The 14,258-nt window shown below is 53.0% G+C and overlaps 1 protein-coding gene across 1 annotated transcript; it reads right to left on the minus strand.

Moving 5' to 3' along the window:
- Positions 1-2,422: 2,422 nt before the first annotated feature.
- Positions 2,423-6,240, minus strand: MIND_01341800 (ATPase-AAA-core domain-containing protein; the record flags this gene model as incomplete). The annotated part of the gene is made up of 8 exons (XM_037369861.1): positions 6,073-6,240; positions 5,830-6,023; positions 5,639-5,777; positions 5,445-5,591; positions 5,372-5,394; positions 4,660-5,110; positions 3,638-4,613; positions 2,423-3,585 (listed from the first exon to the last, which is right to left on the minus strand). Exons 1-8 carry the CDS (start codon positions 6,229-6,231, stop codon positions 2,423-2,425), a joined length of 3,252 nt encoding a protein of 1,083 aa, XP_037213857.1. The 5' UTR covers positions 6,232-6,240.
- Between the last annotated feature and the right edge of the window lie 8,018 nt (positions 6,241-14,258).

Genomic DNA, 14,258 nt, shown 5'->3' on the forward strand with positions numbered 1-14,258 from the left:
AGTATCTATAAGAGTGACAAGGACAACAAATTTCCAAAATAGGAAATTTCATCAGAGGATGTCACAGATTATCACAAAATGAAAGTTATATAATTTAACTAAACAAATAACTTTTATCAAGTGACTTATAGTGGCCTCTGGAACAATAACTTAATGAATAAAGGTGGAAGTAGAAAGTGGTTGGCATGTAGTTGGATCAACATTATTTCCATCCTGCTGGAAATAGTTATTGATGGCCCTTGAGACTTAGCCAAGCCCGATTGTTCCAAAACTAATTGAAATAACATAAGAGAAGAACCAAAAAAACAACCAAAAGAACATACTATCCAGGGTGTCCATTGAACTTGGTGTTGTGTTCACAACAAAGAATTGCGTTCACATAAAACAGGCTTGTGCTGGGGTCATCAAGAAGCGGCTCAACAACATTAGCAATAATGATAGAGCTGACCGAATACAATGCCAGATAGTCTATTGTTTCTGGCCAATTCTTGTGCGCCCCAATGGCAGCACTTCTGCTTCTTCCCAATCTTGCTGGCAATAGGGCGTTTCACGATGGCGTTTTTCGATGTAGATTCTTGATGATGTTTTTTCTCAAATACATCATTTTTTTTGGTTGTTTTTCAAAAGGAGCTCCTGAGCTGCTTTTGAAAAAATTACCTGCAGTTTTTAAGCTTGTTTTTTTGGCTATTTGCCGTTGCCAGGCCCCTAGATGTAAAATTTTCCACCTGACGATGTGCTGCTTGTCTCCTCCTCCTACCATATAGCTCAGCGCAAGAAGAAGGCTGTCGCCGATGACAGCAACGGTACTGTCGTAGACAAGAAGCACAAGGCTGGCATCCCCTGGTCTGAGAACCCAGTGTGGCTCAGCTGCGCCATCAAATACCTCTGGGACAACCCTGACTTCCGTCACAAGCTGTTCAGCAATTCGAAGCAGGAAGCAAAGCAGGAGAAATGGGTCAAGGCACCAACAGGCAAGCATGGTGCGCTGCAGTCCTACAGTCAGTGGCCGAGTACGTCTACATTGGGGAGGGGACAGAGGGTGTGGCACAGGAGTGGAAGGACAAGTATCTCAAGAACCTGCCACAATTTACCAAGTTGTTGCAGCAGCCCTCCTTGTATGTCAAGTTGCTCAAGGTAACGGGCAATGGGGTCCTGCCAGGTGGCCAGTATGAGAACAAAATTGGTGTGTGTATAAACACCTTTTGTTGAGCTCTGCTGACGTCAACTCGAGAGCAAATCCATGCCGAATTCCCGCACTAGAACAAGCTTTATTGATATCAATATCTCCACCAATTCTTTATGGATTCAAATGATTTTTCCACTAGTAGGTAGCCATATTGTTCTTATATGATCTAATAAGAGTATGATGTCATATCTTTAGGCCATACTGTTATACCACTTTTCTGTAGTTATTCTGTCTCAAATTCAATCAGTCACAATGACTTGATATCTGAGTAAGGAATGCATGGATAATCATTATCCAATTTGTCTCATAGTCTGATGGATCTGTGTAATAGCTTGGGAAGACACTTATATTTTTTAGAGATCCTATTGTATAGATATCATATATCCTCTTATCTCAATCTCCTAATAACTCACTCAGAGATAAGGAATCCCCAATGAAATAAAGGTAGGAAGCATACAGTAGGCCCCCCTAAGAGATGGTCTGCCTCCCATAAGTTTCCATCTATGTAATCTCTTGTTCTTCTCTATTATACACATGATATTAACAATACAGCTATGATCTGCTAGTTGATTATGGATGAAAGTAAGTCAAGTTCAGTCCATGAGGTATATAGATATGCGCATATACTCTGATTGACGAGTCCGTATCCTTGGCTGGTGGGGCAAATATTCTACAACATGTGCATGCAGTACTGGTTTACATGAATATGTGAAGGAGCGGCTCAGAGCTTGTGAATTCTTGCCAGAGGATGGAGTGATCCACTCTGGTGCACACTCCGTGGAGAAATATAGTGTATGTGTTGGATTCCCAAGAACCAGAGGAAACATCTGGAGATGAACGTCAGTGGTGAGACTAGCGCAGATGAAGAGCATAATCCACATCATTGCGATATTGCTCAACGAGCTGTATCATAAGCCAAATCTGTCATATACTAAAAAGTTTTTTTTTACACCCGGGGACCCCTCCCCTCTCCCCTACCCCATGTGCCTGATAAGAATCTTGAACCCTCTTGGAATGTACCTAGAGATTATAGTTGAATATATTCGCATATTTTGCATCTGAATATGATTATACTATACTAAAAATATATTATTGTGTTGGAGCTCTGAATATGATATGATTATAATATATTATGCCCTCAAAATAATATAATTGTATTTTGCCAGCACTAACAGAAAGAAGAATGTTCAAGTTTGCAAGCCAGTTATACCAGTACATATACATAAATGGTTAATGTTAGTATCCCATAGTTGCCTGTGGTTGACGAATATCTAGATCTCTCATCCTTAATTGTGCCATCTCCACTCTGAGTACTTCTGCGGCCATTTGCTGGGAGGAGCGCTCCAGGAAGGGTATTGCCTTGCTCCACAGCGCCTGAGCTTCCTCATCGCGATCAGATTCCCGTGCAATCTTTCCTAGTGCCTCCAAAGTCTCTCCCTGTCCACGAAAGACGTTCATTTGCGCATATCCCTCCAACGCGACGGTGTAGAGCGCACTTGCAGTGTCCGGATCGCGCCGCCGCAGGAAGATGTCGCCAATGTACTGCAGCGCCTTAAGCAGCGGGAGCTTGCGGTGCGACTTGACCCCCTGTGCGAGCAGCACATACGTCCACGCGTCCGCCCAGCCCGCGCCCCAGCGCGCCGAGTTGGCGAGCCGTTCCAGACAGTAGCTCGTGATCTCGCCGTCCTCGCCGATCGCGCCACGGAAGCACCCCTCCAGCAGCCGTTGTGCCTCCGCATAGTGCCCTTCCCGCAGCTCCAGGTCGCCCTGTACCATGTCGCAGATCGGCCCGCCCTTGCTAAACCCGATTGCTGCGAACCCCTCCCGCGCGGCGCTTACGTTCGCGTCCACCGCGGCCCGCGCGGCGCCGAGCGGCACGTCCAGCTCCGCGAGGTTCAACTGCGCCATCGCATGGATAAACGGGTCGTCGCGCCCGCTCACCCTCTCCCAGATGGCTTGCTGGGTCTCGCGCGCGGCGGTATAGTCCGACTGCTCCTTGCGAACCTCCGCCAAGGAGCCGAGAATGCCGATTTCGACCTCACCGCCGGCAAGGCCGCACAGCGCGAGCAGATGACGTGCCCGTTCGTTCTGCGAGACGCTGGCGGGGAAGAGCCCCAGCGAGTGGCACGCCATGGATTCAGTGTGAAGGCTGCGGGCTTCGCGGTACAGGTCTGTCGTCGCCACAGCAAGTGCCTGCGCGGCCACGGCGGCTTGCCGGCATTCGAGCAGTTGACCTGTCATCCAGTGCACATTCGCGATAGAGTCCAGCGCGTCGCACTCGCGCATCGTGTTCCCGCCGGAGACCGCCGTACTCCGGCACAGCTCGTACATCTTGAGCGCCTTGGCCGGGCTGTGGTCGTGGTACTGATAGTAGGAGCCGATCGCGATGTATAGCCAGCCTGTAACCCTCCGATGAGCCGGAGCGGCCGGAAATGTACATGTCTGACTCACATTTGACCGCGGTGTTGTCGAAATGCACGCAATCGTCCAGCGTGCGCTGGAAAACCGCCTCGGCATCGGGGACCGGGTGATACCGCCACATCTGGATGAACCGCGTGTAGTACAGTACCGACAGATAATGGTTCGGTGGGTCCATCTGTGCCAATATTCCGGGAATCCGCTTCATCAGCACGAGTTCTCCTTTGCCTGCCGAGAGAGCGAACATGTCGAGCACACACGTCGACTCGATGGCGGCCCCGACAACCGCAGGATCCGCGGCCGTCAGCCCCTGGCTCAGCACGCTGTGCACGTTCCCGAAATTGGCAGTGATGCGCGCAACAACGCCAGTCTGCCCGAGCGTGCCTCGATGGGCGTGGTAGATCTGCAGCAGCGCCTGGTAGTGCCGGCGGAGCGGGCCGACGAGGCCGGCCCCCGGCGGCGCCACCCGGTGCATGTACTCCCGGATCGGGACGAGCACCTGCAGCCGGCCCTGGTCGCCGACATAGGCCAGCGCCGTCCGCAGCAGCGCCGATTTCGCGGCCAAGATGTTAGAGGCCAGCACCAACTCGCTCTGCGCAAGGTCAGCATCCGCGAGCCCGTCTGGCAGGATGCTCAGGATGCTGAGCAGCTCCCGGGCCCCCGGCTGCGCCGCCATCCGCGGGCTGGCCAGCGACAATGCAATCGACATGTCGAGATTGGACCGTTTGTCAATCCCGTCAGAGAGCAGCCCCGTGTTCTCGTGCTCCCATCGATCGAGAATCGTCTTGCAGTCTCCCTCGTCGGCGACAAGATGCGCAAGGAGCGTCAGGGCCAGTGGCATGTTGTCCGATAACTCTAATATGGAGGGAAGGTATTCGTCTTCCTCGACTGAGTCGGCAATGTCCCGGAACGTCTCGTATGCGGCCTCGGGCGAGAGCCGTTTCAGCGGCGGTAAGAACGGGCGGGTCCATTGGACTTGCGCCGGGCGCTCGGCTCCGCGCATAGTCACCTGCACCAGAATGAATACTCATCCAAAGACAAAGTAACCGGCTCACCAACAACGCCACATGCGGGATTCCTGCCAGCAGTCCCAGCAAGCCCTCCACCTCCGCCCGCCCCTCCGCCGGCTCCCACGCGGTCTCGAGGTTATCCAACACGAGCAACGTTTTCGGCGCCTTTTCGAGATGTTTCACTACGAACCGCGTCCGGTCTCGTGCCTGCATGCCCCCGCGCACCCCCAGATACTCTGCCAACACCGCCGCCAGCTCGATCTTAGTGGCCGCGGCATCGCAGGGGACGAAGTGCCGGCGGTCGCCGAATGCGTCAATGATGTCCCGGTCATGCAGCACGGCTTTGGCAAGACTTGTCTTGCCCATGCCGCCCGTACCGAGGATCGCAATGCGCGGAGAGGAGGCGGTGAACAACGACAGGATGGCGGCCATCTCGGCAGACCGCCCATGGAATATCTTGGGCTGCGACGGGAGTAGCGTCAGGGAACGCGAGCTTCTGCAAATAAAATGTTAGGTTCTGGAGAAAATAGTGATGGCCAAGTCCGGTTCGGTTTGTGCCAAAACCCGCATTCGGCGAACCTGAACGCCGAACCCCGGTTCGATCCGGCCCCAAACCGGCCTTGTTATGGTAAAAAAGGCCGAACCTGGCCGAACCCGAGCCCCGGTTCGGTCCGGTTAAGTTCCGGTTCAAACCGAAAACCCGAGCCGAACCTGGCCATCACTAGCAAAAAAAACAGTCTGTGAACAGAAGACACACGTGTTATGCATGTCCTTCATTATCTACCCTGCGATTAGCGTCACTGGGCCCGGATACAATTCACTCAGCTCACCTCGGAGACCGCATCCCACCCCGGGCCGGCGCCATCTTCATCGTCGCCGGCCTGGACGTCCCGCACAAGGCGCATGACCTCCTCATGCTCCGCCTGTGCCTCGCCATCCAGCGCGGCCACGTCCGTCAGCAGGTCGGAGCGTTCCAGCTGCCAGTGCCACGTCAACTTGACTTCACCCACATGTCATGACGCACCAAGAAGAAATCCACCCCCGCCTGCAGCCCCGCGCGGCACTCCTTCAACAGCCCCTGCGTCTCGCTGGTGCGGAAAATCTGCCGGAACCGCCCGCGCTCCTGCTGTGCCTCGAGAAAGTGGTGCACCTTATGCACCGTCCTAATAATCCTTAGGCATCAGAATGAAAAGGACATGATTCAGAGGGACACACTCTACCAGCCGGCCGAGCTGCTCCAGGGCCGCGGGCGATAGCACCGGCCCCAAGTACTCATGCGCAACCCCACCCGGCCCGTCGATCTTAGTCGGGGCGCCAGCCGGGCGTATATGCAGCGCGAGAACGGCACGCAGCAGCTGATTAGTGCTCTCGAGAAGCTCTGCACACTCGCCTTTGTTCCGCCTGATGTTCTGCGCCAGGAATAAGACGGGGAGGGCCACAGGAATAGCAAAGCGTTACCTGCCCGGAGGACACCACCGCCTTCACCGTAACGCAGATCACATCGAGAAATGGCGTGCCGACGTTCTTGCCCAGCACGTCCAGCACTTCGGCGGTGGCCGCTACGTGGCGCAGCGCGCTGTCCAGCGGAATGGGGCCTCTGCGGGGGGTGGGCGGCATGGTGGTCAAGGGGAGGAAAGAGTGGCAGCGAAGCGAAGGGGATGCCCTTGATAAGGTCGCACATTGGCTCCCCGGATCCGGACCAACTTCCATGCTGTTGCACGCGATTCCGCAGACAGACAGGCGATCTCAGGCTATGTGCTTATTCGCGTCTGAGGCGTGGACATGAATATTCGCCTCAAGTAACCAGTCGCTTTACGGCCGACGTAAGTGGGTATCGTCCAAGCAGTATCAGTATGCACATACCTAATCATTTCACGCGTTTTTGAGGCTTGGGCCGGCGGCAGCAACGCTCGGAGGGTGTTCGAAGCACTCGTTGGCCGAAGCGTTCGCCAGGGCCATCTGCCAGGAAACCATTTTCGCTGCCAATCGCTATCACAACGGACTCGGACGTCCGTCCCCGTAACCTCTCCGTTTATAGTTTCGATGCGCACATGACCAACTCAAACTTGTTATTCATGCAATATCCTGCACAGATGGTTCTCATTAACAGGACTAAAAATGATATTGAAGAAAGCATACTGACATTTACCCCATCCAACGAGCGTTCTAGCATCAGCAGTCAGTCGTTCTCCATCCAAAAAGATGAAGCTGGAACGAATATCTTCAATGGGCCTCCAGCGAAATGAAATAGGCTCGCCTTCAACCTGCCCCATCCGATTCTTTTGCACAAACTCCTCCGCCCTCTCCCAAAAGTCCCGCTCGCCCCTCAGGGCATGGCCCTCCCACTCCGCCCAAGCAGCACTCCCACCCTCATACGTCCCGCCCAACAAACGGACATCGCTCACCGGCGTGGTGCGATACCATCGTGTCCGGTCTGCCACGTGCCACCGTGACTTGGGCCACAAGAGCACAAGCACGACTAGCTGGGAGTTGCCCGCGAGCATCCGCTCGAAGGGCCCCCAGGCATAGCCCGACGGACTGCTGAACGACAAATGCGTGAGCGAGGGGAGCCCCACGAGCGCATCTATCAGGTCGGCCGGGGCGTCAAACAGGTCCAGATGGGTGGTATTTCGCAGCAGCGGGTGGTCCGGACGAAGGTTCCCGATAGTTTCCGAAGGCGCGGTGTTGTCCGAGTCCTGGTCCTCGAAGAGCGCAGAGAGCGGGCCGGTGAGCCGCCGTAGCCCTGACATCGCGCTGAGCAGGGGTACAAGCGCGGGGTGTGCACTGCCGCTCGTTATCGCCAGGTCGACAATGCCGTCGCAGACGCGGAAAAAGCGCTGGAGGCTGTCGCGCTCCACGACCAGCCCCGCATCGAGACAGACGAAACGGACGGTGGCGCGGAGGAAGTCGGGGCGTGTGTCAAGCAGCGCAAACACGCGTCTGATGAGGGCATTGTCGGTGAAATGGAGCGCGCGGTATTGCAGCGGCTCGAGCCTACGCGTGTGGTCAGGGGAAGCTGAGCGGCAAAGCAGATGACGCACCACTCCAACGTACGCTTAGACACGCATACGAGTGCTAGGATGCACTCCGGGTGGTACGCCACAGCGGTCTCGAAGATCTCGCGCTCGAGTTCTGGCGGGAAGATGGGGTCCATGGAAGTCGGGAAGAAGAAAATCTCATGTGACGGCATGTGATGCGGTCAAATGACACGGTCCGTTGATCGGCTCAACCCAAGACCTTATGCACCAGATATGAGATCATACTCATATCACACTGGGATTTCAGCTAAAAAATGGTCTCCTCAGCAGGATTTATATATCAGAAATAGTATAGCCTTTTTTTGCAGCTTTGATGGATATATAATAAAAGTTGCACAAATTGTATCTGATTTACAAGAAATCAAGTTCCATATTGGGGGTATCAAATATAGCATATATTATGCCCTCTTCCTAACCATGTTTTGTAGACAATAAGTGCACCTCACTCAAACCCAAATATTTGTCAAAAAAAATGATATCACATTATTATTACCCCAATTTGTCACATTGCAGGGTGATTTGTCATATATAATGGCAATTTGTACTATATTAGGTGCACTTTGGTGCTGTCCCTGATTTTTGATATATATGGTCCTATATCTTTATCTTGTAGCATATTTGGTGCATTTATTTGGTACAAATCATAGCCCCAAAATTGTCAGCTGATATTGGCTTAGAGTTAAGTCCAATCTGATAACTTAATATATGTCTCAATCTCTTACAAATCAAGTCTACTTTCCTACAGCGTTATTTGCTATTTTTCCAAGCTACTAAGATATACATGTTTTTTGTCCATTATTTATCATAAATAAATCCTACTTTGGGGCCCATTTTTTGGCAGAAACCCTAGTGTGTATATATCAAAATTGGCTTCAGCACCAGGAGATAAGCGACAACTTATTAATAATATCTATTATCCCCAGTGAAAGTGAAAGAGGTCCCGTCCCATTCTTCAAGTTGTTGTTTCTCATAACAAACTTGAACTTGAATGCCTACGCAGATGGATTGCGACTGCAACGGCCCCGGCACTAATCACAAACACGACCGCACGCCCAACAAAGCGCCGAACCATCGCGTTTACTGCGCCGTACAGCTTCTCGCCGAACATCGCCTCGTCGTTCGTGCGCGGGAATTCACCGGCGGGCACCGGCTTGCCAAGGAACTTGCATAACGGCGCCCAGCCGTCGCCCATCGCGTACTCGAGCAGGCGCTCCTTCGGGACGAGCGCGCGCACGTGCTCGTAATGCCGGTGGAAATGCTCTTGTGCAACGGCCTTGGTGACGTCCGCCGGCGCAGCGCCGACCATGTGCCGAACCAGGACACGTTGCATCGGAACCGTTCGGCCGAAGCCTTGTGGGTCGACCCAGGCGCCTACCGCCAGGGCCCGGCTGTTAAGTGCCGTGAGGATCGTCGAAGAGAAGGAGCGCCACCATTTGTCCGCGTCGCGCACCGTCAGCACGACTTTGGCGTCTGGGTAGGCCAAGGGGGGGCCCAACATTCAAATTATATACATAGGGCTGAATGTTTTTTTTTCTGGGCCTTCAGACCCCCCTCCCCCCCCCCTCCTGCCTTATATAGTAATGATCTCCCACGAAAACGTGACCGATGCGATCAAAATCGCATCAAAATGATCGATAGAGGTCTTGAAAATGGAAAATGTGATTAAATTAAATTGTAACTAGGCTATTATAATGTTCCTATGCCTTTAAATGAACTTTCATATAAAGTTGTATTGCTTCTTGCATCATGATGATATGTTGATGCTATCAAAGACTGTGACAAGTTTAGTCACTTCACCAAAAAAACTGGGTTTCACTGCATTCAAAGGTATCAAATGGCATTTAACATGGAAGATCTACATATGAAAGGCCTCCTAAGGCCTCCTAAGTACCTCTTGAAGCATCCCTACACCAAACACAAAAGTTTTTTTTCTAGGCTCTGGACCCCCCCCTGCCCCATAGCCGTGATAGGCATCTTGCGCCCCCCTTGGGGTAGGCGGCGATAAGCTCTTCGGCGAAGACGATGCTCGGCGCGTCCGTTGAGGCCTGTGTGTTACATAAAATTACGTGAACCACCAGACCGGATAACACGCACCGCGCAGTGGCCCAGGACCCAGTCGAACTCCGCGCGCCCATACGGCGTTCCCTTGCCCTCGAATTTGGCCTCCAGCGCCTCTTTCCACAGGTCCGCGTCCATCGGGGTTCTGCATGACGCCCATCATGTGGTGCACGTCGTGGTAGCCAAGGGTCTCCAGCGCAGCATGCATCGCTAGCGGGGCATCAGCGGTGTTTCCTTAGCGAGGATTCGAAGACGCACATGCCGTGCCCGTGCGCGGGAAGCCGAGGACGAGGACCTGCATTGGCACCGTTCGCGCTGCCCCGCGACGGTCGGTCCACGTGCGGAGCTCGTATTTTGTCGACTTCGACTCGGACATGAGAGGTGGGAGAGGGAAAGAGGGGTGAAGATTTCCTTCCGGATGCCTGACATGATGCATTTATATAACAAAATGAATCAATGTCAAGGTATCTCTCGGCCCGCCCACGGAATCCCACGCCACTCATATGCCTCAACTGACCTCGGCACAACAACGAGGCGTCGATATCGAAACTACTTATGTTTGTAGAGTACGTGATATATGAAGAATGGTATTGACGCTGGTAAACAGTACATGATACAAATTTTACAATTGTTAATCGGTGTTGTCGAAATTTTCCTGGTTAAATTCCACGCTCAAGGGGGGTTCAAGTCTCGAATCATGGATATAGGGTCGGAAAGTTTTTTTCCGACCCCTGGGGGACCCCCCCCTCCCCCCCTCCTGCCATATCGGGTAATATGTTCCCACGATTTGCATCATGTGACCACTGATGCGATCAAAAAGTGGGATAAAAAATTCAATCTTTGTGAAACTTTTTTTTGGAAATTTTTTTATATATGCATATATGTGTATGTGTATGTATGTATGTACCTGGAACCTTCAAACACATATGGCAGGCTATATCAGCTCTTCAACATGTTCACCTCTCATCAATTACCTGTCAATAGACCTATGACAGAGTGGGCTATCCAAGCTCATGGGCCTGAAAGTATATAGATATAAGTATGAGAGTTGTGAACTATAGAATTTGGAGTATATACACTATATTTTCAGTGGCTTTACACCCATATAAGGCCTAAATCTTTCATATACAAAAAGTTTTTTTTACCCCCCGGGGACCCCCCCCCCCTCCCCCCTACCCCATGTGCCTGATAAGGATCTTGAACCCCCCTTGTCCACGCTGACCAATTTCTTTTCAAACAACGCAGGCAGAGCAGTGCGGATTTTGGTCAGGACAATGTCCTGCGGCTCTGATAGCGCCTCGTCTGTTCCATAGTACCCTTTTTGCTTTGCTGGTACGACTACAATATCAAGTTGGATAGGCTTCGGGCCGTGCTCCAGGACCACACGCTGCAGCGTCTCTGAGGCTTGTGCGAGTCGCATCTTGAGCGGCGGTGGACGCTGTATGATGCGATGGCCCAGATGCCGCTTAGGCTGCCAATTTTTATCGACAATCGGCTCCAGGAGCGGTGTCCACGACTGGGCGGTCGACGTGATATGGATGGATAAGAGAGGGCACTCGGCGGATAAGGTTTCCAGTGCCGCGACAAAGAGCATTGTCCATGAGATGGCGAGCCGCATGAGCGACCGAAGCGGGCTCATGTTCAACGTGTACTCGCGACGGAAGTGCCCTGGAAACAAGCATTAGCGCCACTGAACATCTTATACTTGCGTGAACATCTTATACTTGCGCTACCAAAGTGAAACGCACCCATGCCGGTGAGATCCAGGTCGACAAGCTCTCTGCCGTTACGCGAGAGGAAGGCGTTGAGATCGGGGTGCACCAGTGAGTTGTACTTAAAGTGCTTCAACGTGGTGAGATTCACGGTGGCCTCCCAGGTGTGGATTACAGGGAGCACAAGCCAGCCACAGTTGACGATATCCAGCCGTTTGATTCGCAGTTGGCTGGCACGGTCTTCCGGCATAGGGCTGTGGCGCCTCCAAGGAGTCCAGACAGGGCCACCGGTGGTCCAAGATGCGACCGTCACACTTTCGATAGTGTGTGCAGCGCTGCTGATGGCGTCAAGCTTGTATGCATCGTGCACGCCCACATGCCGGAGATTTGGCATGCACAATAGTGTATGGGTGTGATCTTCTGTGGAATGGATAACGGCGCGCAGCTGCACGCTCGCCAGTGCTGGCCAGTCGTGCGCGGTAATGCGGAGCAGCGTCTCCTTTGAGCAGCCGTCGATCACAATGACATGCACAAGTCTGCGGAGGCGCGTTGCAGTAACGCTGGCGCTCACCAAGGACACAGCGTCGGTACCTGCCGTGCCAGTGGCAGGACAAAGGAGGTCAAGAAGAATAGCCTCAGGCTGTCTTGCTTCCGAGTCGCTGTATGCCTCTTCCTCTTCCCACGTGCCAGTTTGTGTGTTGTCAGTGTCTTCCTCATAGCCAAAGAAGACAGCCTCACGGAAGAGCTCCGATTGCGCAGCTTGTGCGAAAGAGCGCTGGACAAGTGCAAGGGCGGAGAGTGTCTGCATAGCAAACAAGCCTTGAGAAATTGTGGAAGTCGTCTCGCTGATCTTCTCCCATACTTCTTGGGGAAGGGTCTGCTAGGAGGGGGGATGAGTCGTGAATCTGATATGATGAGGACACGATGAGCAACGCACCGGTACTTTGGCGGATAAGGTAGCTTCAGGCTGGAGTTGAGTTCCAGACATGGTAGAACGACAGTCAGCACTTGCAGCCGTTGGTCATTGTGACCGTGCGGAAGAAAAGGCAATCCCTCAGATGAGTGGCGGTGCTGTGGGAAAAGGCCATCAAACACGTGTGCACTTCGCTTGTTGTCAGATACGACTTGCAACTGACTGACAGGCGGAAAATCGGGGGGGTATGGCAAGAGGTGTCAGATTCGTGAGATCCACCCACCCGCAATCAAACATAAACCACCCCACCTCAGGCTACCCCTACCTGGTACCTGTTAGGCTTAATCGGAACCACGGAACCCTGGGCCTAAGAGGTACCAAATGCATGGTATCACCCATGGGGGTGGTACTATCCACAAATTGTGGATGGTACCATGGGTGTCACACAACCCATGACCATGGTGCCATCCATGCGGCCTTGGGTGCATCCATGGCTGTGTGGATGGCACCATGGTGCTTTGCCTGATTTGGGTGGCGGGGTAAATGGCTTGTAGCTCGCTCAAAACTGGTCCAAAAAATAAGTGCTTTGGTGCAGCCGGTAGGTCTCCGCCTGGGCTTGTTGATCCAATCACCTAGTGACGGGGAAGTCGCTGGTTCGACTGCAGGATGTTTTTTGCATATTTTGGGAAAAATACCCCTGCCATGCTCTTGCCTTGGCTTTTGGGTTGTCAGCTTAGCACTAGAAAAATGAGATATTTTTGCTCTTCAAGACAGGCCAAGTCTCATGAGATTTGCTGGGCAGACTATGGAGTTTTGAATATTTTTTCATTTTTCTGGCTTTTCATTAGTTGGCAGTTCAAGCATGATAGATGGGCAGTAGGCAGCCTAGAGTACATGGAAAGTGATGTACAGTATGTGTGGAGTATGGACTACATGCCCCCCAACCAGTTGGCCATGCTCTCACCCCTTGGACTTTGCAGAGTATTGGGCGCTGGGGAGCCGATCGGCCATCACTGATGGCATCAAGCCGACCGGCATGTTCGATTTGGATGCATCCATGCTGCCAGGCAGATGGGGCCATGGATGCATCCATGGCTGGGCTTGATACCATGCATGGATGCATCCATGGGTGGTATTGTCCCAGCATGGATGCATCCATGGGTGGTATCAATACCACTGTGGTCGCATCCATCTGGTCGCGTGGATCGTACCACGGTCACGGGGTGGACGCAACCACGGTCACGCGTGGGTGCATCCACGCGCCTTGGGAGCATCCATGCATGGGACGCGTGGTATCACCCACGAGTCGGCATGGACGCATCCATGGCGCGCATGGATGGTACCACGCTCCCTCCCCGACGCGCATGGATGCTACCACAGGCGCGTGGTAGCATCCATGCCCGCCTTCCCGCCCTTGTGGTACCATCCATGCCCGCCCTGTGGTACCATCCACTGGGCCCCGCCCTCCCGCCATGGTACCATCCATGCCCGCCCTCCCGCCTCCATGGTACCATCCATGCCCGCCCTCCCGCCTCCATGGATGCATCCATGATCCGCCTCCGCGGTCACATGCATCGCGTCGCGTCGCGTCTGTGTCTGGCTTGGCCCATCGTAAAGGCCTGCATGCACACGGCCATCAACAGCATCGCGGGCATGTCTAGCTTTGGTCATCACACATATTCTTCTCAGCACATTGAACTTAAGTCGTTGGCCTCGGCAGACGCGGTCACGTGACCTATCAAACACACGCTAAAAAAAAAGCAGGCGCGTCTGGCTTAGTGAATCCCTGTTGAACGCTACAAGAATACATCGTCCATATCATCCACATCATCTTCACCATCATTCTCCTCCTCATGTACCCGATTATCTGCCACTTCTAATGTGCTCAAGATTGGGATCAACATTGGATCGTCATCCTCGCCC

The sequence above is a fragment of the Mycena indigotica genome (genome assembly GCF_014461135.1).
Source record: "Mycena indigotica strain 171206Taipei chromosome Unknown Mind.scaff0015, whole genome shotgun sequence".
Lineage (NCBI taxonomy): Eukaryota > Fungi > Basidiomycota > Agaricomycetes > Agaricales > Mycenaceae > Mycena > Mycena indigotica.